General features: G+C 37.0%; 1 protein-coding gene across 1 annotated transcript in view; it reads left to right on the forward strand.

The window, feature by feature from the left end:
- The window catches only part of LRRC9 (leucine rich repeat containing 9), a 3,097,114-nt gene that overhangs the window by 1,231,602 nt on the left and 1,838,828 nt on the right, over positions 1 to 26,684 (forward strand). The window contains exon 11 of the mRNA XM_044073581.1: positions 13,210 to 13,386. Coding sequence (XP_043929516.1) covers positions 13,210 to 13,386 — 177 coding nt within the window. The remainder of the gene's footprint in view (positions 1 to 13,209; positions 13,387 to 26,684) is intronic.

Below are 26,684 nucleotides of genomic sequence, written 5' to 3' on the forward strand. Positions count from 1 at the left end.
TGCAGCACAACTGACCTGATGTTTGCAGTGAGACACATACTTGAAAGGTCACTAGAGATGAGAGAGTCCAACTGGGCATTCCTAGACTTGGAGAAAGCATATGACAAGGTCCCAAGAAAGCTGATCTGGGCAGTAGTGCGGTGGTTTGAAGTCCCAGAAACAGTGGTAGATTTAGTGCAGGCTATGTACAAGGACCCAGTGACTCAAGTACGAACAGTGTTTGGCCTCACAGAGGGGTTCCCAATGGAAGTGGGTGTACACCAGGGCTCAGCTCTGAGCCCACTGCTGTTCATACTGGTGATGGACTACATTAGCAACCAGGTCGGAGGGGGCAGATCAACAATGTTGCTGTATGCAGACGATGTGGCATTACAGGCAGACTCTGAGCTAGAACTTCAGCAAAAGATAGAAGAATGGAATGCAAAGCTGTAGGCACATGGGATAAAACTAAGCATAGATAAGACAATAGTGATGGCAGCAAATTGAAGAAATCAGAAATGTAACCACCACAATAATTCTCATTCATAAGACCAAGAGTAAAGGAAACTGCCATCATAGGGGGGAAATTCCTTATGTTGTGCCCTCTACTTTCATTGTCTTAGACAAAATTCACTAAAAATACAGGTGCAGATCTTCTACCTCTTTCAATGTAAACCTGTTGGAATATCTCCTATACTATATCTGGAGGACATCCTTTTACTTATGAATAGGTTACTTAGCCCTTTGGCCTTAGAAAAAGACACTTCAAAGTTGTGTCGGGAAAACCTAACAAATTTCCCCTTCCCTAAAGTACATTTCGCCTAGGTAGGATTCATGCTGTTTTAAAAGCAGATTATTCCCACTCACTTATTTTCTTTAAAAAAAAAAAACAGCATGTTAGGAATTTGCTTTTTGCTATATGTTTTCATAAACCATGACATGCAGTAAATTGTTGCTTTGAACATTGTGCCTCACTTCAAGCCTTAGAGAACCTGTGGTTCATTTAATGCTTTTCTAGAAACTTTAGTTCTTCCAAACTAAATTCCAGTATAGAGAAAAAGTTATCAATAAAATCAGACATAAAATAGAATTTATGTAGCAAAATGAGTAATGATATCAAATTCCTGGGCATTACACTTTTTATAACAGCATGCATACTACGTATGTGAAACATGATATAGTGAAAAAACAGTTTATTGGGTGTTATCAGGCTCTCCACAGATGAGTCTGTTTAATGCCGAAGAGCCAAGTAACTTGTTACAAGTAAGAGGTTATCCACAGAATTGGGAGAGATGTTCCAACAGATTTGCTCTGACAGACCGGGAAGATTTCAGTGAGCGTTATCCAGGAAAATGATGGTGCAGAAGCAAAGGGCAAGGATTTACCCCATGAGATCACGATTACCTTTATTTCTGATTTCAAGAGAGTGATAGCTAGAAATTCAAATATAAAGGGGAATTTCCAATCAGTAAAAACAAAATGAAAACTCCAGCAAAGCTAGAACTTCCAATAAGTGACCTTCCAAACCTCTTGTATCAGAGGCACATGGGATATATGCAAATGATCCTTATGAATAGAGTTTTCATTTTGTTTTTACTGATTGGTTTTTGAGTGACCTTCTCACTCATTGTTTTAGTTTGTTGTTTGGGATATTTTTGCAGTGACCCTAATGATAATGGACATCAGCTGAGTATAACAGCCCTGTGTTTCTAATGCTTAGTCAAACACTCTGCTTGTGCTGTGCCGATGAGGTCATAAGGCCAAAATATGCATATCCACGGCTAGTGGGATTTGGCTTTATTGGCCTGAAATTGTCCATTAAACGATGAAACAAGTCATGGGCATTCAGAATGCTGAAACACCTGATGTTCATAATGATCATTTGCATATATCCCATGTGCTTCTGATACAAGGGGTTTGGGAGGTCACTTATTGGAAGTTCTAGCTTTGCTGGAGTTTTCATTTTGTTTTTACTGATTGTTTTTTCAGTGACATTCTCACTCATTGTTTTAATATAAAAGGGAATGAAAGTATTTGCGAAGTACTTGGCCCTAGCCCCAAATTTCTCAGCAAAAGCATAATAAATATGAAGAGTTATTTTGAACTGATGATTTTGTAAGGTATTTAGTGAAAAAAAAAAAAGCTGTAAAGCTAAGGAAAATACTTATTTGCAGAGGCTGCAAGCAATGTAGATTGATTTTAAACAAGCCCCTACATAGTTTATCCAGATTAGCTTCTGTCAACTAGATTTACCGATAATTTGCAGAACAATGCACAATGTATGACTTGTCCACCCTTGGTTCACACCCTAAAAATTTTTGAGAATACTTTTGAGAAACAAATCAGGAATTTATTACTTGATAATAAAACAAAGCATGAACATAACTTAACTAAGGGAAAGAAATTGGCCCTTAACTTATTGAAGGCCAACAGTAAGGTGAGAATTATGAACAGTGACAAAGGTGGTACTTTAGTGGTGATGGACCAAGATAGATACATTAGTAGTATTGAAGTAATGTTAAGAAACACTTCAGAATATGAACTAACTAATGTGAATGATGTATTAGCATGTTATCGAAGAATTTATTCTTTTTTTGTTCGATAATCTAATGAATGGTAATCTAGACAAGACCACTTATGATTTTTGTAATACTGACAATCCTAGGTTGGGAGTCTTGTTCGGAATACCGAAGTTCCACAAGAACCTTAATCATCCCCCATTTAGGCCTATTGTTTCTGCTCCCAACTACATTAGTGAGGGAATTTCCCTTATGGTCAACTCCTTTTTGAATCCTTTAGTAGGTAAAATGAATTCCTTCATACAGGATTCTTGGGATTTTTTAGATCAGTTCAGGCATTTTAATGAAACTTTTCATTTTGACCCATGAAAACTTTCATTCACCACTGATGTCATGTCACTTTTCACATGTATCCCACATGACATTGGGGTAGAATATGTGAGACAGTTTGTGGTGAAATTTTGTAATTTTTATAACAAGTGTAAATTTTGTTGTGATTTGATAGATGTTTTGCTAAAAAATAATTATTTTACTTTTAACAACAACGTTTATAAACAGAACAGAAGAGTTGCCATGGGGTCTCCAGGTGTTCCCTCCTTTGCAAATATTGTGGTTGGATGGTGGGAGCATGTATTTCTAGAGCCTATTTTGAAAAAGCATCATGTTGTGTTTTTTAAAAGGTTTGTAGACAACTTGTTTTTTTATCTTAGAGGGTGACTTTAACAAAGTGAATGAGTTCATAGATTGTTTAAACTTCTTCTTTCAGCTTTTCCTGGTTAGGGGTCGCCACAGCAGATCACCTGTCCGCTTATGATTGGCAGTGGAATTTTATGGTGTCGAGTTGCCAAGCCCGGTGCCCAACCTTCCACAGAAGGCACACACACACACTCATGCCTGGGGCCAATTTATTGTGTCCAATCCCACCTACAGCATGTCTTTGGGATGTGGGAGGAAACCGGAGCACCCGGAGAAAACCCACGCAACCACAGGGAGGACATGCAGACTCTGCACAGAAGACACCCCAGCCGAGGATCGAACCAGAGAATCTCTTGCTGTGAGGTGACAACTCTAACTGCTGCACCATCGCAGTCACCCTGAATTTTTTAAGTTCACCTTAGGTGATGTGGGTATAAAGGTGAACTTCTTTGATGTTTCTTTGGAATGGGTTATAGAACGGTATAAATTAGTAGAATTCACCACAAAAAGACCTTTGCTAACAGTTATTTGCACTACATTAGTCTTCACATACAATTTATGAAGGATAACATTCCTAAAGGTCAGTTTATTAGGGCTAGTCGAATGACTAGTGAAGATAGTGATTTTTCTGGACAAAACTGAGTTCATTATTTCCCTTTTTTTGGAAAGAGGATATTATGAAGAAAAGTTAAGAAGTACAACCAAATTTGTTATGGATATTCGAATGACATGTTATGCACCTATATTACATGTTTCTTATAGTTTTTCAAAAAGTATAAATAGGGGCAATACACCTATGGTTAATGAATTATGTAAGTTTGGTAATAAAATATTTTGTAATTTGAATATGATTTTGGACAGTGGACCTATTAGAGGCATTATACAAGACAATTGAAAGATACTAGAGGGTAACCAGGACCTTTATATGGCAGTTTACCCCTTTCCCCAGTCTGTGTATAGGAACCATCACAATTTAAAATCATTTTTTGAAAAAGTAAAAGCTACAGAGAAAGTAACAATTCTTCATGCTAATAAGCCTTGTGGTATGTTTAAATGCGGATATTGTAGTGCATGTAGGTACATTTTGGAGGGACCTTTTATGAACCTATCACATTTGCCACACACCATACAAGTGACAGGCCATTTCAACTGTAAAACCAAGGGTGTGGTTTACATTGGTATTTGTTTTTATTGTACTGCGTTTTACATAGGGATGACCACCCATGCCCTTTGTGCAAGGATTAAAGAACATTACTATAATATTAAAAAGAAAGATAGCAAGAAAACTTTTTATAAGCATACTTTGAAGTGTCCTAATTTCAACAAGTTCTTGTTTTCTGTATTAGAACAGGGAGTGCATTACTTGAGGGGTGGGGATTTTAAGACAGAGTTGGAACAAAAAGAAGCCCTTTGGCAAATCAAACTCAAGTCTGATCAAGAACCCGAGTTAAATGATGTAGTTAATATTAAATGTTTTTTAAAGAATCGTAGGGTATATCTGAGTAAGTAAGTTTTAATTGAAGTATGTCTTTAAAATGACTTAATGTGTGATATCATTTAATTGCTTGATTAAAGTTCATCTTTCATTGGTTAATAGACATATTTACACTAATGTTTTTTTTTGTTGGTTTTATCATTGTTTTCTGATAAAGTTTCAGACGAAAGCGGAGAATAAACTGTTTACGCTAATATTTTGTGCCTCCTTTTCTCAATCATAGTTCCAGTTTTTGTGGTTTTTGGGTTGCTGTTATCTGGAAGCTCAAGTTGGTTTTGTTTTTTCTTTATATGATATCTTGATGATCAAAATTTCTATATGTGCCAGGTCAGATTAACATGCAGAGCACCTTCCACCTAGGCACTGTTGTTACCAGAGCTAATGCAGGCACATGCGTATCGTCAATGACCTTTACTGCTACTGTAGAAATGATATTTAAATGAGGTGCCTCTTTTATTCTGTCTCAAGAAATAACAGAAGTTGGAGATGGTCAATTGAGGAAGTCAAAATATTTGCGGTACATAAAAGCTAAAGTGTTATACATGACTTCCAGTAAAATTAGAGTGAAGTCATATTTAATTTTAATTCATTTTGTTTCTCTTGTCCTGGTTATGAACAAATTAATTAAAAAGCATAACTTTATTACTAGTATAAGCATTGTAGGGATAATTCCAATATCACAAAGCCTAGGTTTTGTGTTTTTTAAGCCTTTCCCCCCTACCTGCTGATGATCAAACTTCCCAATACTGCATACCTATTAACTCTCTAGTGGTGGAAAATTTCTAGATCATCTGGGGCAAGAGGTGTCCATGCGGGTTATCATGGACACAGACACTGGGATTGCTTGTACCCTCAATAGCATCCTGGCCATGAGGGTGCTTTTACTTTGAGTGGCTTAACCCCTCTCCTGCCAGCGATATGGGCTATTGCATCACTGCAAATAATGCTTATGTCCTTTGTCCACATATGTATGCTCCTCCACATATGCTATTTAGAACTATCATCATTGGCTTGGACTGTCATGCCAACACTCTCCCTGCATTGGTTTCCCACATCCTGAGATGACCCTTTCCTCCAACAGAGGTTATGTTAATAGGCAGCGGCATTAGCCAGGCAGGACTTCCATGCCTCCCTCCTTCCCTCCCTAAGATGTGTACACCCATCCTCACTGCTTTAAAGTCAAGCTACCTGAGCCATAGTTTGGGCTTTAGCCCTCTGTGTCATTGGCACAGGCTAATAAAACCTATGTTTTGATAATAATTTGGTTTTAGTGGGAGAGGGTAGGGACTTGACAGATTTCATGAATCCAGGACCCAGATGGTTAGTTGGAATTTTTGCAAGCAACACCAACCAGTATTTGAACTGTACATTACTATATACTGGATCTAAAGTGGGTTATAATAAGAGTGATATATTTCTCCCTTAATTTCAATGTTTAGGGTAAGGTTCTATCTGGTTTTGAGGGGAGATAGCAGAGGATTCCTTCAAATGTACACTGGCGGAATAAATAACATTGTTAATTGGAATGCTTGATTAAAATGTATTTATATAGGAATCTAGTATGGAGGGAATAGTATCTGTGACTGACAGGAAAGGATATTTAAGTTTTCTTGGCAAATGTTCATTGGTACCTACTAGTCTATTGATCTGTGAGGATCTTTAAAAGCCTAGTCCTGAAGTCCCACGAAGCTTGTGGCCATTGTAATTTAAGTATGAATAACCCACAGCTGCACTGAATTTACCTATCCATAAGGGACAAAGGTGCAAAACCAGGGGATGAATTTTTGGTTTCCTATCCATTCATCCTGATTATGTTTGAACAGAATAAGGGAAGTACGTTGCTTTATGTGGAGAGGAAGATAACTTCAATGAAGTGGTATTCCCTGTGATACATATCTAGCCCTCCAACATGTTCTGCTTATGTTGCAGAACAGATTAATATCTGATGAGCGTATTTTTATTCCACCATTAGACTTGTGGTTTGTCAGTAGATCAGAGATAATAGGGTCTGTTGAAGCTCTGTTCATAAGGCAGAGATTGCCCCTCAGTAGCCTGTAAGATACCAAGAAGAGGGACAAGGCTTTAAGATGTTCAGTGTATGTTTTATGATTTAGGCCCTTTATCATCTTGTGAGAAAGCATTGTGGTGCAGGTTGTGTTAACTGTTTGGACAGATACCTCCTGAAGGGAATATTATACTCAGTGGTCAACCTAGTAATTGCCAAATAAAGTGGAATGATCACATCTCTGGATTTATACACCATGCCCTTACTAATAAGCTTCACATTGAAAAGGGACTTTTTTATAATAGTGGATGCATAGTGATTGAAGGACAATTCATTTTCCATGTAGATTCCCAGGACCGTAAATACCAAATCAGTTTTCAGGGGTGTGTTCTCAGTATATAGCTACAGGGGATGTTATTCTTGCCAAGGGCGAATATCACATTTTTTTGACATTTAGTTTTAGTCCATGGTTATGACACCAGCTATTTGTTTGGAAAGGCTCTCTTGCAGGATCTTGATGTCCTCTGAAAAGTTTATGATGGCACCAAGTTTACAGTCATCTGCAGACTTGGTCAGCCACTGACCCTTTACATAGCTTTACCTCTGAAAAGTAAATGCAGCAAAGGAGTGGCCCAAGGACTGAACTCTAGGGTACCCCATTAGAAACAGGTCTTTTGGAGGAGGTAGGGCACCTACCCTAATTTCCTAGATTCTGTTTGTGAGCCAGTTTGCTATCCAAAGAGTTATGCAAGGATTTACATTTAGGTAGGAGAGTTTATCAACAATACCTGAGTGTAGGATGGTGTTGAACACCTTTGAGATGTCTAGATATGCGGTGTGTACTGATTTTCCCCTCATCGATTGCTTCAGTATCCTTCTTGAAGTCAGCCAAGGTAGGCTTGGGTCAAAAGTTTGTAGGCTACCTATGTCCTTCTTTATTAATTCCATAGTGATCCTCTCCATAGCCTTAGAGATCAGGCTGATCAGACTTATGAGTTTGTAATCACCTGGGGCCATTTATGCCCCACCTTTGTGTAAGAGGCTGACTTTTATTGTCCTCCATTCATCTAGTACAGAGTCTGAAAGATGATTGATATTGAATAGCCTTTGTGGTGGGTTGACAGGTCCTCTTTCAGACTGGTCAGTATGCAGCCCAGTTTATTCTGTCCCATAGAAGCAGTGTTCTTGGCCTTGGAAAGTGCTTTTAGTCTTGCACTGGAAAGTTTGATGGCGGGAAGTGTAGATATGGATATTTGATTGGGAGTGTAGGGGGGTTACATTTATCAGACATAGATTGTCTATGTTCTCAGGGTCTGAGTATATGATATCATTTACAATTAACTCTCTGCAGTCCTGAGATGGTTTACTATCAATTGCTCAACAATTGGAAGGTCAAGTCAAGCATTCACTGGTACCGTTCCTTGAAAGTCAGCATGCCAAATGGACAAGCCCGAAAACTATTTTGGACGCTGAAACTCCCCTACCACTCCAGACTCAGGATCAAACGTTAACATGGTTCTAGAAGGGGGCAAGTTCCAACAGTCGGTAATGTTGGTATTCAACATTCCAATCATTGGAATGTGAGGTTTGCACAACTCAACTCAACCTTTCAAGCACTGAACATGTGATTGTAAACCACTGAGATGTATTTAGGATGTTATCCCTCTGTGCCATTTAATGTTGTGGTATTTCAGCCAACAAGATGATTTCATGTTCAACATGACAGTATCATGGTTATTGTTATAATAATAATAATATCATTATTTTAGGATGAATGACATCACTACAAAACTTCAGTAGCATAATTAGGGAAAGATGAAGGGGCAGCTGCCCTGGGCGCAAGTTTTAGAGGACGCAATCAGCAAATCCTGATGACTCTTTAGTGCATGCCAGCTTTGAAAATTCATTATTGCATGTGAACAAACCTGAGCACTGTAGTCCTCCCTGTATGGACTAAACTGTAACAACTGCTTTATGGCAAAAATAAAAAAAAACTTTTTTTCAGCTGAAGAAGGAGGGTTGGGGCGGGGAACAGAAATGGGATCTGATTGGCTCCTGCATTTCAGGAGCCCCAGGTACCTGATTGTGGACTGTTTTTAATTGCACCACAGCTGAATTAGGGGTAATGGTGTGACATACAAACAGGATCTGGTTGGCTGATTGGCATCCGCCACCAGATTGTGGAACTTTTTTTCCTCTTCCATTGAAGAGCTGGGGTAGGAAGGAAGGCGTGTGTATCTCGCTAGCTGAGGCTAGTTCAAAGAGCATTTGTTTTGCTATTCAAATGAAGCGCTATGGAGGTGGGCACTATTATGGTATCACCCAGGTGCTAAAACAGCCAATCAAATCTCTGCATAACGTCTGCAAATTTATAGATATCGTATAATCATGTAATCACTTAACAGGTGAATAACATGAGTGTTGTGAACTGTCTGTGAAGGTAAAGTTAGTATCTGGAATTAGAGTTATAATAGGATAACCACACAGGTGATGATGTGCCTGTAAGCTTAGTATTGAAGGATTTATGAAAATTGTATGGCTTTTGATGGATATATTTTACTTTCCTTTTTAAAGACGGAAGACCATTTTAGTGTATAAGCAATTAAAGTCACATTCATCACATTGTGTGGTAGCTGTATACAAAAAAGATCAAGCTCATTACTACCCAGATTTATGTAGTTTCATTTTAAAAAATTGTACTACTTTAATTTTAATAATGGAATGCTAATAAGAATGAGTTTTGAATAACTGAAATTATGGAATGAGGTTAATAATTTGCAAAAGTTTTTCTATAATTTTTCAAACTTTTCAACTCATTCTAAGAGTTTCTGTACTGTTAAAATAAGTTAGAGTGAGTCAATATAAGCACCATTGTTAAAAGTAAATGTACTGTTATTATAATAAATAACTGAATGTGGAAATAATGCATAAACTATGCACAAGATGTCTCTGATGGATGCAGATGCGGCCTGTAAATGCTTCATCTCCCAAGCCCTTGCTTAGATTTATCAAGGGTACCAGAACTTGTCAGAAGTTTGGGAAGCATGGCACCAATGGTCGATAGACTTGTACACATCATGAACCTGTGAATTATAATTAAGTTCTTATTTCTTGTTGTTTAACTTTTGTTTTATTAGTGGAACATATGTATGTATCTCTATCATGCAAGAAAGGGATAAACAAACTGATTATTTCTTTAAAAACACCACAGAGTAGATCTCCAGTTTAGACAGGCTAGTATGGCATCTCTTTTCGTAATCTGCTCACCTTCTTATGTATAAAATGAAAAAGTACTGCTTGGCTTTCTGTGCATTTTCCCAGCTGGTGTGCTAATGCAAGAGTCTTCTGTGAGGAATCATAGTACAGCTGTAAGATGACTCACTATAACAGTAAACCTCTGAAAGAGAAGGAAATTGTTGCAGCAGTAAGAACATCCTTCATTTATTTGCCTTCACCTTTGGTCCCCTTTGATAGTATAGCATACCATTTGTAACTTCCAAGTAGTTATTGTGGAATTCTGTGTTCTAGTTATTCATATAATTTTCAACTGGCAACTTGAAGGGAAAGCATGGTGTAATGCTAGATTTATATGGCCAAAGCAAGCACCAGTTAGCACCTGGAAAACAATAGTTCACTGCAAGTATTACATCAGAAGAATAGAACATTCAGTTGGATGAAAAGTCATGCTAGATGAACACCTGACACTCATGGTAGAAACCCTGTTGCACTGCTGAAAGACTTGGCTCTGAAAATGTGCTTTTATGGAGAATGCCTTGACAGCTGTGCTTTCCTTTACTTAAAATTTCTAGGTGCTTACTACATTATTTGGCATTTTGCTTGTTTATTTTTTATTTGGTTTTATAACAATAATGAATACAATAATGCTTGTACCAGTTCTGATGAGCAAGCATATTACTAATATGGTTACCAATTGTAATTCTTCAACCTGTAGGCAAGAATCCCAGAATTACACAAAAAAAGAGAGAAACTAAAGAACAGCAAATGGCAACAGAACTGTTTTTTTTTTCAGGGCAAACCTTCCTGCACCCCACATTCCCCTAGTTATGTATACTAACTCTGAGATTAGCATACTGTGAAGAAAGGGTAATACTCTGAGACATAGCTGTCTTGTACTTAATAGTTCCCATTTTTGCACATTCAGTCTTGCTATTCCAAGACTTGCACTTAAAACTGTCATAATTTGCAACTGTAATCCACTATTTGACTTAATAATGGAGGTGTCAGAGACAAGTGTCTTCCTTTATTTAAATCTTTTTTGGCTTTCCCCTGCTGTGGTTTAGTGGCAGGGGTCCACCTATTGCCAATTAATCCTGAATTCTTTCCCTCTAACAGCAAAGCCTGAACAGAAGAATCACAGGAAACTACTATAATGCACTTGTTAAAAGAATGCTTTTAGGAACTTCTGTTGTTGTTAGGCTGACATTTTTTGTCATGGACTACTTATTTGTACCTACAACTAAGATATAGTTTGCTAGAACCCCAAAGTGAGTCTTTGCTGGAATCTAGTTTATTTGGAAGGTTGCTTTCATCATAAAGAATATCCCCATCATTTTGAGATAGTCACTTTAACTTCTGTATAGATGCCCCCTGTCCTCATTGTGTTTCACACCTAGTATAAAGTATACTTTGTTTAAACTGTTGAATGAGAAAAGAGCAATATTTTTAAAGGAGATGCACATATTTCTGTGATGAAACCACTGGCATAAATTTGTCTTCATTGAATACATATTGAACCTTTCTACCTTCTGGAGAGGGCTACTGCACGTAATGAGTTGTAAATGTAACCAGTAACAAAAAATGTAACTTAGTTTTGCCTTTGGTTGGCAATGCACTGGTCTAAATTCAATTACTATCAAAGCTATTGACAGTAGTTCATAGACAGTGGGCAAATATATGAGCAACATAATTGTAATTTTGTCTAGCCTTTTTTATCCTTTATGTTGAACTGTGAATGCACTAGGCAGCCTATTAAAAGAGACCCTTATTTAGTGCCTGAAATATTTTTGGATGTTTCTTGAGGTACTCTCTTATAAGAGGGAGAAGATTGCAGCAACACATTCTGAAGATAGGATATGAGGAGATAGCCCCCTTTAGGGGCATTTTCTTGATGGTCTGAGGGCGAGAATTATTTATAAAGATTTTTGATAATGTATGATCCCTGTTTCTGATCATTTAACTGTTCTGCACTTTCTAGTAGCCTGATGTCTATTGATGCTTTACTATTATGATATCTTAAACTTTACACCTACTAATGGTATGGTTCTGGTACTAAAGCAATAAAATTAGCAGAAGATGAGAATTTCCATGCCTTATTTTCCTTTCAGTTACTGATATATTTATCACAGGTACTAAAATGACTGTTTAATCTCACTTATGTATGTGAGGAGGTGTGAAGCCTTCTCACTGTTATTGTCCACTTTTGTTATATTCCTAGATTAAAGAAAGATCCAGCAAAGCTGAAGTCTTCACTGTGTAATACCTTAAACCTCCTGTAGTGGATGCCCATGGGATATGTGCAAAATGACACCTTATGGTCATACTAGTGTTTCAGCTACATGGTTTCTGAATGCCCATGCAGTTTACTTTCACTTTTTAAGTATTTACTGGTGCATTCAAGCCAGTAAAGCCTAATCCCTCTAACTGTAAACATACCCTTTTTTCTGAGATTTTAAGTACAGCATAAGTGGATTGTTTGACTGTACTTTAGAAACACAGAGCTTAAAATCAAGTCTGATGCCCATAACATTAGGGTGACTGCATAGAATATCCCAAATAGAGTACAAAGCAAAGGGTAAAAGGTCTATAAAGTCTCACTGGTATGTGCAAATGACTTCTAAGGGCATACCAGTGTTTTAGCTACATGGCTTCTGAATGCTAATGACCTTTTATTTACACTTTCTGAATCTCTACTGGTACATTCATATTTCTTATGGACCTTTAATACGTGAGGTTTACGTTTTTATACGGTAAAGACTTTATCTTGTTGGGTGGGTCTTGTCTTTGGTTTGGATGAATACAGTCAATTAAGTAAAATAAAAAAGACAGCATTTTTCCACATGACAGAGTCCAGCAATTGGAATTTAAAAAAACATCATGAGTCACTGACTTTCCATAGGTATGTTATAACCATTGTGCATCTCCGCACTTTTTATCCATCTCTCTCTTGTGGTCTGATCGTTTTTAATTTGATTGCCTACCAAAGTACATGTATGTTTTTGTGAATCATATGATCGTATCATTTGATGCTTAATGACACAAAAAGTGTAATGCATTGTGTACTTTAACAAATAGTAGAAGTGTTGTTTATTTTCCTGTTCACTGGGCTATTTTTATGCACAGTGTGCACTTTTAATTGTTTGGTTGATGCTTTGAAAAAAAATGGTCTAGAAATCATTCACGTTTTTGCTTGATATAAAGTCATAACAAATGCAAGTGACGTATTTTGTTTAAAATTCACTTTTATCTGCTGTGATAGAACATTCTTGTCTTTGCAGGTTTACTTCTTGTTCTGATTTAATGCTGTCACGTTTTTGTGTGTGGGACTTCAAGGTCTATAACATCACAGGAATTAAAATTAATCGCATAATTCGAGTGCATAATCGCATTCTAAGGCTTCAGTTTGAAGAAAAATTCCACATGTTTTTGGAAGAAGAGGAGTGCGGTATTTCACAGTAAGTTAATAGTGACTATAAATAATCCTAGATACCTAGCCAATGAAACTTGCCATTCATGTGACACATGTAAAATTGCAGAGCAGATGTCTTTCAAGTATTAAAAAAATTTACAGAAAAAAGCAAGAAATGTGCCTTCTTTAGATTATGCAATTATAAAAATGTTATTCTGTTCACATTGATATTTATTTTGGGGGGGGGGGGTTCTGAATGCTATTGATTAATTAGGACCACTCAGCAACTGCAGTTTGTTTTTTAGTGACATTTATTTAATTATTGAAAAATGCATGTATTATTACCAAAAACAGAACATTGTCCAATGAAACTGACCTTGTTAATAAAATATATGCATATAGTACATATGTGTGTGCACAAACTAGATAGTGCATAGTAGGTGTTTAAAATCAGAATGTTCAGATTACTGTGCACCCACTTTCAGTTTTCTCTGAAACTCTGATATGTCCATGGTGGCAGAAAGTGGACATTTATTTGATGGGAATTTGTTCACAGCACTTTCATAGTGACAATCTATGCCTACTTATTCTAGAGGTGCTGTTGCTTATATTCTTTTGCATGTTTGCATCACCCTTATCATGTATCCCTGCTTCCTTGATCCATGTGAAGCAGAAAGCAAGCCTAATAAGCCCAATCTGTCAGCAGTTTCAGTTTGTAAGCTTAATAGAAATGCATGTCACTAAACTAATGAGATGTGACACTCCAAAAAGTTAACAGATATTTTTGATGAACTGTTTTGCAGAAAATCATGGCAGAAATTTAAAGATAGGTGTAGAAGAGTTGAATAAAGAGCTATGTACTATAGGCTTGTGAAAAGAAATAGCTGTGATAGCTGCAATGTTTGCTTGCAAAGTTTAAGTATGAATGTGTATATCCATTTACAAGAAGAAAGTTTTAAAACAAGAATTTTAACTACTGATTGGCTCCTTGGTGCATTTCATCTTGTGCAGTTGGATAATCTAGTGAGGCTTATCCATTTTCAGTGGAGGCTTGGGGGTATAAACCTCCACAAAAAATAACATTTCCCTCCCTGGTCTCTGTTGCATAAGGATAAAGCTCTGACTGCAGCCCAGATGACCTGTGATCAGTTAGCGGTTCAGGAATCTGGAAGAGATTGGGAATCAATGGCGAAACAAGTTCAACTCATGTTGTCAGTCTTGGCTAGGATGGAGGGTTGGGACAACTGCTCCCCCTGTGTTGACCTAGTGCTCCAGGGGAGTAGTGGAGGCTGCTTCCATGGAGAATAGGGGCAGGTCCTCCCAAGCTTGTACTATAGCCATTACAGTGATGTGTCAAGAAATGGGCACACCTCCATATTAAGAGATTAGGCAAACTGTTCTATGTTGATGTGGACATCTGTGTCACCATCACTGAATGGGGTTAGATTGCATAAGCAAAAACTGCCATAATAGTTATTAGAGCAACGGCTCAGTGATTCTGTCCCCTCACAGGGAATTAATGTACTAGGAACGGCTGTCATCCTGTGAGGAATAAATTGATTATAGATTGGAGAGAGCTGATGGTCAGCAAGTAGTGGGGCACCAAAAAGAAACAAAAATAAAAGAGACATTTTTTCAAACAAAATACTGTTAACTAATGCAAAATGATAATCTTAGGTTAAGCTAAGAAATGTGTTATACATCTACAAAGAAATTTCTTCAGACTAATGTAATAAATTAATCCTAATTCAACTCAGAAATGTTTTACACATCTATACCAAAGTATTTAAAACAAGATGTTTGTAATGCAGATTACAGAACAAGGAAATTACAGATGTCTGAAGTAGTAAACTATGTTTTAATAAAATTCTCTGAATGATTTCATGATGATAAAACTATTAAGAAAATGAGCAGCAACATAAAAGAAAAATTAGCTATTATTACAAAATCTGTTCAGCTGAATTGTTGCCATTTAACCACTCTTTGTGACTTTGTGGACTTTTGCACCCCAGACCTGTCTTCCAGCTGCTGCTTTAAGTTATTGCATATTCATACTCATTAATTAACTAATTCTGTCTATATTAGCATCTGCCACCCACTTCATTATGTATTTATTTATTTAATTTTTTTGCATTCGCTTTCCCATTTATGCCATCACCAGTGAATTCTCTCTTCCCATTTGAGTTTTAGTTTAACTATCAGATATTTCGGAGAACAGTCTTGGTTTATTTCTTTAAGTATTGTCTGATTTGATCAGCTTGCAGTCTCTGGAATTTTCATAAGTTTTCTCCAGCATTGTAGCCCGAAAGCTTTAATTTGCTGTTGCATAGCCTTACTTGTAGTCCAGCCTTCACAGCCATGTATTGTTAGTGGGAAAACCTTCATAGCCATATATTTTTAGTGGGAAAATCATAGCTTTAACTATATGGACTTTTTCTGGCAATGTGATGTCTTGGCTATTTAATATCTCACCCAGGTTTGCCCTAGTTTTACTGAAAAAGCAAGCTGCTTTAAATTTTATGGCTGCAGTTACCACCTGCAGAGTTCTTTGTGCCCATGAAGATGCCAGTCACTGCCTTCGCTTTTTCTGTTTGCAAAGAATTTATAGGGTGACATGATATAATGTTAGTTTTGTGTGTGTGTGTGTGTGTGTGTGCGACATTGGACAGGAAGCTGCCTTTTGTGCTTTCTAATTAATCCTTGCCAACAGGCTGGTCAACTGCTCCTTGATTTTCAGACATCAGAGCAGTATCATGCATCTATGTTTAACATTTCTCCCAACAATTGTAATTCTAGCACATGATACATCTAATTTAGCATTCTGCATGACAGATTTAGTGTATGAATTAAGTAGGGTAACAGTATACAGCCTTGTCATACTCTTTACATTTTTGCACATTTGGTTCTTTTGTTTCTTAGTCACGTATAGATTCTTCAGGAAGTAAATAATGTAGCCTTGGGTTCCTATCGCGTGATCGAAAATTGTAAACGGTGAACACGTATTGAGCAAACCCGATTGGTCGAAACGTCGCATGCGTAACACTGAAATCGCCGTAGGGAATATTTTCCCTTTACTTCAATGCAGTGCGATCTCGGAGTTGGAAATTTAAGCGGGGGTGTGGAGGGTGCAGCCCCCCACATGGGGGGATGCAGGGGGGCTAGCCCCCCTGCCTACAGCATTTTTAGGTAAGTATATATTTTTTATTTTTTTTTTTTATTATATTTTCGAAATTTCAAACATCGCTCATATGGTGTTCGATTTTTGAAACATTCGAAAATATAATATAGACCCTGTAGCCTTATATCACCATTTTTGTAAAAATTTTCTGTAGGTTGTTATGGTTCACACACAGACAAAGTTACAGTAGTTGATAAAGCAGAAGTAAATGTTTTCATAGGCATTTAATAGGTTAATGACCACAAGGACCTTCTTAAGCCTAGCCGTGCATCCCAAATCTGTGACAAGTTCTTCCATCCTTGATAAGTGTAAGCAGGGGCCTGGGAGATGAACCATTTACAGGTTGTATATGTCCATTAGAGACATAGGTGCCAATCCAGGGGTGAATTTCCTGTTCCCCATCCAATTGTCTGAGTTACACTTGAATTGGGTTAGGGAGGAACTCTGCTTCACATGGATGGGGAGCCTGTTCCAGACACAGGGTAGTCTCTAGGATACATACCTGCCTCTACAGCAGGTCCTATTTATATCACAGGCAAGGTTTAAGTGTTTATAATGGGTAATTCCTGTGTTGTTTGTTTTGTGGATATGCAGGAGGTCCATCAGAGTGGGGTCTGACAATGCCCTGTTTGTCAGGCTTAGATCTCCCTTCAACAGCCTGTAGGAGACAGAATACAGAGATAGGGCCTTGAGGCAGTCTGCACAGGACATTTTACTTGCACCCTGTATTATTCTAGTGAGAAACCTTTGTAGACATTTAATTTGTTGGATATGCCTGGTTAGGTACATACCAAAGGTGACAGTGTACTCAGTGATAGGTCTGATGAATGCCAAATACAGTGGAACAATGACTTCCTTGGACCTAGATCCCATACCTCTGTTAATAAGTTATGCAACCTAGAGAGATTTCCTCACTGTTACAGACACATGATGGTCAAAGGCTAGATTACTGTCTGTGTGTGTCCCTAGGTCCCTGACTACTGGGTCAGCTCTAAGGGGTGTGTTGTTAATATGATAGTTACCAGGGGTGGATGACTTCCTGAAGGATACTATTATGCATTTCTTGGCATGTAGTTTTAGTCCATGGCTCTGACACCAGTTTTGTCTGTGTCAGCCCTTCCTGGAGAACATTTGTGTCTGCGTGGGATTCAGTGACAGCTCTTAATTTCCAGTCATCTGCAAATTTAGTAAGCCAGAGATCACTGACAGTGGCCTTGACTTCAGAGAAGTGAATGCCAAAAAGGAGCGGTCCAAGGACTGATCCCTGTGGGACTCCACTTGTGAGTGGCCTCTTTGCCGGGGTGGACTTCCCAGTTCAAATTTCCTGGGTCCTCTCTGTGATCCAGTTGGCTATCCCACTGGGTGACATACGAGTTTGTACCTAACTACTTGAGTTTGTCAGCAATGCCTGAGTGGGGTATTGTGTCAAGACATCCATTGCTTTGGTGACCTTCTTAAAGAAGTCCACCAGACTGAGTAGGCATGGCCTGCCCTTGATTAAACCAAACTGGGTTGAGTCCAGTGTCTGGAAGTTTAATATATCATTATTGATCATTTCCATGATAATTATTTAATGTCTTTGCATATAAGACTAGTAAGACTTATGGGTCTTTAGTTTCCAGGGTCTGTATCTGGTCCACCTTTGTGCAGAGGGATGACTGTTGCTGTTCTGCATTCATGAGGCACAAAGCCTGTTTGGAAGCTACAGTAGGTCATGTTTCATGCTATTTAGTAGGTATCTTGGGATATTGTCTGGGTCGAGTGATGCAGTGTTCTTGGCCTTAAAGAGAACATTAGGGACCTGTTCCCTAGTGATAGCAGAGTGGGTTATATCTGATGGTGTTTCCTGATGGAAGGTTGAGGGGTTGAGAGGGGGGTAAAGTCAGAGCTGAATTTGTCATTGAAGGAAAATATAGCTTTTTCATTAAGTCATTTTCTGAGACTTTGATTCATAGGTTCATATTACAGTACCAGGCTCTCTGCCCTTGCAGGCTATTTTAAGCCTAGTCAATTTCCCTTCAAAGGTGAAAATCCAACCCTGTATGTTGTTTGTGAGGTAAACACCTTACCCATTATGCCACTCCCCAATTATCAAGATATGTTCATAAGCTCATAGTTAAGTACTAGGCTAGCTGTCCTTGTGGGTTTGTTTGAGCCTAGCTGATTTCCCTCAGAGGTGACAGTCAAACCCTGGACCCTTTGTCCGTGAGGTAAATACTTTAATCATTATGCCAACTCCTCCCGCCTCTCCTTTTCTTTCTTTCTTTCTTTGAACAACTTTTGTTCTCTATTATTCAATGAATATTGGCAATTTAATGTTTGGTGCCTCTGCTTCTTCTAAAATCAGCTTGTACATCTGACAGTTCTCAGAATGTAAATTGCTGAAATCTTACTAGCATGCAAAGCAAATGAAGCTGTATGATAAAAGAGCAATCCTAAAGAGTGTTTGAATTTTAGGATTGGAATATAAATTGACCTTTTCCAATTCATTGGCCACTGTTGTGTTTTCCAAATTTGCTGACAAATTATGAACAACAGTGTTAACCGCATTATTTTACCACGTTTTAACTCATTCCCTCCAGTGGAGCTCTTTTGAGTTTGTAATTTAAGGTCTGAGCCTTTTAAAAAAATGAAAGTATTAGCTCTTATTTCAAACAAATGTTTGTATCTCTACACATCTGTAAATACACTTCTGCACAAAGTAATCTTTACATTGGTTGCATTCATTTAGTTCTAGGTTTTCAACTGAATTTTTAAAGCCACAATAACCACAGGAAATATGAATTTTGTAATGTGGTATAAACAGCTTTTAATATCTCAGTAACCATTCAAACAGCAGACATACTACCAGCAGCATTTCATTCATACAGCTGTGAACTTTTATGTGAGGCTAAGCAGTTCTATCAGTAGATTGTTGAAATATTTGGAAAAATATGAAATTTATTGTAATAGAAATAATAATATACAAATAATATATCGTTATCTGCACTGGACAGAGGTCAAGTGTCAGTACAGCTGTCTTTGCCATTCTTTAAGCTTTTAAGATGTAATCATCTTATACCTTGTATGTAACATGATTTTGGAATTAATTCAAATATAGCCAAGCCATACTTGATGCCTAGAGGTGTCCGTAGGATGCAACTGCGAAATGCTTGGGTACATCACTGGGCTGTAATAGGTTAAACAGTTCAGTTGCCTAAAGTCATCACTTCCAGCAGCCTTGTTACTAGCAATGTTTTATTGGGCACATTTAATTTCCCTGTCCAGGACATGGGACTCTTAGAGTATGTATGAGTGATGCTAGGTACTACTTATATAGTTAGTGTATGTATTCCTGCCACCTCTTTTCTGCTTTTGTTTGCTCCCACCATCTATATCTTTTGTGATAACCATTTTTACAAGGAAGTTTCCCTTAATATTATTGGTCTTCTTGAAGAGATCCCTTGTCTTTCCAATTCTTGTTACCTTCTTTCAGGTTTTTGCTGTGCTCCTTTAAATATACGTCTTTATCTGTTGTTTTGTATTTGATTTTTTGCATATTTTCTTTATTTTGGTTGTCTTTTACTCTGCTTCTTTCCACAGGCACTCTGAAAGCCTACACAGGCCAACACTTCATAATCATCTTTGTTTGAATTAATTATTTTTTTTGCTGCCTCTTGGACAGTGTCATAAACTTCTCTCGATATTTCTTCAGGCATTCTCCCCATCAGTTGCAATCTCATAAATCTGCTCTTCACCTTTCCTGTATATTCATATGGAATATTATTAGGTCCTGTCGAATTTTCCTGTTTTTTTTTTATTTGATTCTAAACTTTGCAATGAGAAGCTGGTGGCCCAACCCAAAGTCATTTCCAGGTTTTGTTTTTGTTGTGTGCAGAGAAGTGTTACCTCTTTGACTTTGGTAATCATTCTGATCTGTGACCTTCTTATGATATTCATTTGTAAAACCATACCATCTATTTGGCTGTTGAAGAATCATGTTTGTTATGGTTGGTGAATGATTTTGGCAAAATTCTGGTAGTTCATGTCGCACTTCATTTTGTACACCAGTGCCAAACTTACCTGTTATTCCAGTTATTCTTTGATTATCAACTTGAGTATTTCAGTCATCTTCAATGAATATAATTGTTTGATGTTAAATTCAGAAGGTGTTGCTGTTCTTTATAAAACTGGTCAATTTTCTAGTCTCTTCTCTGTCTGTAGTTGGAGCATGAACTTGTATCACTGCAGTGTTGAATGGCTTGTCTTAGAGTGTGATTGAGATCATTCTTTTATTTTTTTCGGTTGTAGCAAAGCTCTTAATTTGACATCATTTTTGTGATTATGAGGTTTACTCCCATTCGGCTGCAAGATTTGTGTGCACAGTAGAAGAGCTAGTGATTATGTGATGCAAAATGACTCATTGCAGTCCGTTTTAGTTCACTAATCCCCATGATGCTGAAATGTATTCATCTAATGTCATCTATAGCCACATCAGATTTAATCTGTCTCATGGTTGTAATATTTCAAGTTCTAGTGGTGTGTAGATCTTTACAGCATCAGACTTTTTTTTGTCAGAGCATTTCAACAGATGGACATCCTTTCAGCTTTAATCTATCTGCATTATAAACTCTAGCACACCTGTCACTTGTCTGCTCTTCCCCAATAGTGTACTAGATTTTCACAAACCTTATGGTCTCATCTTCTGTTCATTTCAACATGTCTGGTTGCTTTAATATGTAGTGTTTTCTTGGCAAACATTACTGAAGTGCCATTACCTTCTCAAGGAGAATGCATTTATTCTGATCTCTGTAACATGACCTGCTGATCTTGAGTGGCCATATACAGTACAACTCCTAGCTTCATTGATCACAAGCCCCTCACCACAACAAGGTTAATAGTCCAGAAGGGATCTGCAGAATGTAGTGCTAAATATAGGACCACTAGTTCAAAACTTCATAGTGCTATGTTAAAGATTTGCCTTTATCAAATGTGTCCCTAAATATTGTAGAGATTGGGTTCAAGAAAAGAGTGTACTATGAAGAGAAGTCTTTTGATAGTACATACTCAGATGGTTAATCAACAGTCCAGCACTAAACCCCATTTAAAAGAAAAAAAGTCAGACATATTTTTCACTAAGATACAGCATGCATATTTTGTATAGGATTTATTTTTACGTTTCACTTTTGCATGCTATTTGATAACCATGTCTTAACATTTAATTGTGTGTATTTAAATGGTTGTTGTGATTAATTTTATAATGAATTAATTCTGTGGTGATTCACTGTAACAGATTACTGACTAGTGCACAGTGAAAATATTTTTTCTTTTAATGTAGTGAATCTACCATTTGAAGTTTGGCCCAGGTTTATTATTTTTATATAGAGGAAAATTTTGTCAAAAAATGTGTCTTTTGCCAAACTTGTCCAAAGCCATATATCTATTTAATCAATTAGCTAACTAGTCACGATCTTTGCAAGAAAAGTTGCAAGAGACAGCACTCACTTTAGAATATTTTCAAGACTGTAATTTTTGAACACCAGTAACAGAATGCTGGGCAGATTTTATTTATTTATTGCATTTGTTTACCATGAAAGCCTGACTGGGCAACAATACTTTTCAGCATAGGCCCAGGCTAATAATACATAATATTTTATTGCGTAATACAGGAAGTTACAGATTTTCTGAGACAGAAAAACAGAATGTACATATATATATATATATATATATATATATATATATATATATATATATATATATACACATTGTGTGTGTGTTGAAAATAAAAAAAATTCGACTGTAGTAGTGCTGAATTTTAGAACTGCAAGTTTGTTATACTAAGTAAGCGTAATGTCAAGTTTTGTTGTACTGAATATAGTTTGTGTGAGTTGTGTCATTTGATATATTGTAGTCGTAATTATTTTCGGTTAAGTGACAGTCAACACTTAAGCAAACAAGGTTACTGTGTAACTGTATCTGCAGTAATAGTATGTAGTACTGAATGATGATTATGTGTCAGTGCTACATTTTCTGTGCAGTTGTATTAATTGTTTCGCATTGCCACAAGATGTCACATTACAAGTGTATTTTTAAAGATAACTTACTGCTTATATTGTTGATCATCCATTTTGCTTGTCAGGATAAGAAGACTGGGTTTTCTATATTAAGCATTATACATTGGTGATGGTTTGCATATGTTTGCACATACCTGTAGGAGTTGTGTATGTATGTATGCACTTCAATGTGAGAGGGAAATTAAAAATGTATTTTTTGTTAGTAGTTTAAAGGAGAAATACTTGAGTGCAAAGGTTGTACCTATTTGATTTTCCATATGAGACATTATTCATTGATGATGTTGAGGCAGCACACTGTAAATGATTTTTCTTCTCCCAGTGTTCAGGCAACATACAGTGGATATAAAAAGTGTACAGACCCCTGTTAAAATGCCATATTTTTGTGATATAAAAAAATGAGACCACAATAAATAATTTCAAAACTTTTCCCTACTTTAATGTGACCTGTAACATGTACAATTCAATTGAAAAACAAACAAATCTGTTAGCGGAAAAAAATAGAAAACATACAATAAGCTGGTTGCATAAGTGTGCACACCCTTAAACTAATACATTGTTGAAGCACCTTTAGTACAGGGAATAAATCTTTTTTTTTTTTGTTTTTACTTTATTAATGTTCTTATTTTGTAAAAAAAAAAGTGTGTGTATATCTGTACCTATCTATATCTGTATTTATATATCTCTCTCTCTCTATCATATATATATATGTGTGCATATATGGAACCACTACTAAATCACAAAAACCCAAACTACCAACGCCCAAAATCCCGAGACTAAATACCCGAAACTCTAAAATACTGAAACATCAAAACCGCGAAATTCAAACTACCGAAAACTACACACACATACAATCCCACTGAACACAAACACACAAACCTAAACTACAGATAAGCAGGGTGGCAAGAACCCCCGACACCCCCCCTACTTAAATATTCGAACTCCAAGGTCACACTACATAAACAAACATACGAAACACCACCACACACCTACATTCCTCTCCCGCACACACACATCACAGTCACAACACACACTTACACACTAAACCCTAACCAACACTTTTAAACATAGATACTTACCTGACCTTCCACCATACCGCAACACCAGAAGCGCGAATGTCAAACTCTCAGTGATTGGGATTTTGAAATTCACACTTCTGGTAATTCGGTAATTAGGGGTTTCGGCTATATAGTCTCAAAAGTTTGAAATTTGGTATTTCAAACTTTCGAGATTATGTAGTGATCCCATATATATATGTGTGTGTGTTGGGGGTTTCATACAAAAGTGTGTCAAAATGTTTGGAAACATGACATAATCTAAGTAATACTGACATAAAGAGTTTTATTGTAAACAGTATAGTTTCTTTGAGAGAGATACCGTTTTGTATTAGCTGAAGAGGTTTCTCACAGTAATTGTTTATGAGCAATTACTCCATTAAATGGTATGTAGAAAAAGAACTATAGCCCTGTTAGTCAGAGAAGTTGGGTGCCTTAATGCAGGGGGGAGTTTTTACGAGGAACTGCAGTTCTGGGGCAGCAAAGAAGTCTTTTAAGAGTATACTGAAGAATCGTAGACATTTTCAGCTAGGAATCCAGAAAGAAGGAAGTCTGTTGAATGCACCTTTGGACTCTGTTAAACTTGTTAGCAGAAACTTTTTTTTTCTTTCTCAGTGGGACCAACATAATATGTATTTTATATAGTTTCTGTTGCTTTGCATGTATACAAGAAGAGTTTTCACCAGTATTTTTCATTCTCTTTGGTAAACCTTCATTATTTTTTGGATTAGTAGTCTCTACTGCTTTGTTTTAAATCACATCGGTGAGGGCAGTTAGCATATTTCACACAATTGTTTCTATGCCCAAAAGGATTCTATGAAGTTTAACATTTAAATCTCTATTACAGTGCTCAAATTTATTTGGGCCCTACACTCTGCCATCAGTCATCTTTCAGAGTTTTAGGGCACCTTCCACATGGTCAAACTGTCAGGAGCTCCATATAAGGACAGTTAGAGCACCAGTTTCTTCGTTTTTTTTTTTTTGCCACAAAGGAATCCTTCAGTGAGCAGCATGGAACTTGCCAGTCTTCTAGCAATCCTTCAAAGCAGTGTAGATAATTTTTCATTTGGAAATAAACTTGCGTGTGTTTTTTTTTTTTTTTTTTTTTTTTTTTTTTGCTAAACCGTTGTGTTTGTTAGGAAACTATCTTTTTGGGGACTGTCATTGCATTTCTGTGGAAGTTTTAGTGTCAGTGCTTTGTGAACATTTTGTGAAAAAGATCCATTTTTTGACAGAATTTTTCTACAGATCTGTAGGTTTGTGTGTTTGGAGCAGGATGCTGTTCTTCTTGGGGACTGTCAGTGGTTTACTTACCTCAGTACCTTGTCCTTTACTTTACAGACTCATCCAGGCTCCTGTATCCACCTTTGAGGTGTCATTCTTATGTAACTCATGGAGCAGCTCTGCTCTTTTACCTTCCACTGTCTGTAAGAAAAAGAAAGTTGTTAGGGAGTTTTTGGGTATTAGGCCAGCTCCTGTTGTGCCTCAGCTGCTGGTAGTTGACTCTTCTGTGGCTACTCTTGGTTCTTCAGACCACTCATCTTTTTCCCCCGTCCCTTTGCTGTTGCTGCTATAGCCATGTCCACTGTGTATGTAGAGATGCTTTTGATGATCAAAGGAGAACCACTTTTGTTGGTCTGATGGGAAAGGGCAGGTGAAGGTTCTTCAGTCAGCCAGGATTGGGAACTTGAATCTAGAATTAGTATACCTTCTATCCATCAGTCATTTTCTAGGGAGTTTCTCAGGAACGGTAAACATAGTGAAAAACTATTGTCTTCTCCCATTTCTATTTCTTTGGACAGAGAAGCTTTTCTTGGAGTTTATTACCACTTTTTCCTTGCATTATACTTCAGGGTAAGAAATGGCTAAGAAAGAGTTCCCTCTCTTTCTAACTTGAAATTTCAGTCCGAAGAACAGCCATTGCAAGGGAAGTGGTTGCATTTCAGGAATTTCTTATCATTCTGAACAATCTGATGCTGAGGAAAGTATGGCTTCAGATTTATATCTTTAAAATGTATCTTTTTCTGAGATTTTATATAAAATGAAAGAGATTTTTCAATGGGAGCAGAATAAAATGTCTATTACAGAGAAAATATATTATGATTTGTTAAAGTTAGATATGCCAAAATCTGCAGCTGTTTCATTTATTTTGTCTGTTTTGAAGAATATTATCATTGCTTCTAATTTATCTAAGTTACCCTCCTGCTCACAGGATATCTGATAGGTTATATACAGGGTACTTCAGACTCATAAGTATTTGTTTTCCAACCCTAAAGCAGGACCAGCTGTAACTTCTCTATCTAAAAATTGCTTCTGCTAAATGGATGTCTAATGCTAACCCCATTCCATTTGACAAGAATGGGAAAGCTTATGACAAATTAGGGTAGAATGTTTATTCTTCTACTGCTTTATCTTTCAGGATTTTAAACTGTCAAGCTGCTGTGTTAAAGTATCTACTGTTTTATTTTGAGAATGTGCAAAAATTAAACATTAACCTTCCTTCATTTGAAGATAAAAAAATATCTTTGAATGCCTCATATCTGTTTCTCATGCTACTAAGCATATTTTAAAGTATGGTAATGTTGCTGATGATTCTTCCTATAGATCTGCTGCTTCTGGGTCAATAATGAGAGGACTAGCTTGATTTCTTTCTTAAATCTCTCCTGAAGATGTTTAAAACATATTAAATTATACTTTAGACAGGAAAGTTCTGTTTGGCCCTTCTGCATTTGAAGTGCTCAAAATGCCATTAAAGGTGAAAGCTGATTCAATGGGTGACTCAAATATTTCAACCCTCCTCTTTTAAAACAAAATATCTCTTCCTTCTTAGCTTTTTTTTCCCAATAAACAATTTATATAGGAAGGAGATGTTAAATAGGAGTACTATGAACCAAGTCTCCATGTTTCCTCCTATTCTGCTTCAGATGGTTGCTCAGGTAATAAGATGGGAAAAGGTTTTTATTTAAGGATTGAAAAAAAATGTTTTCTGGAGGGAAATCTGAAGCAACACTTTCCTCAAAATCAAAATGTTCAGGTTGTGAAGAAAATCCTGATGCACAAT

The sequence above is a fragment of the Protopterus annectens genome, chromosome 6.part0 (genome assembly GCF_019279795.1).
Source record: "Protopterus annectens isolate FY-2018-M chromosome 6.part0, PAN1.0, whole genome shotgun sequence".
Classification (NCBI taxonomy): Eukaryota; Metazoa; Chordata; order Ceratodontiformes; family Protopteridae; genus Protopterus; species Protopterus annectens.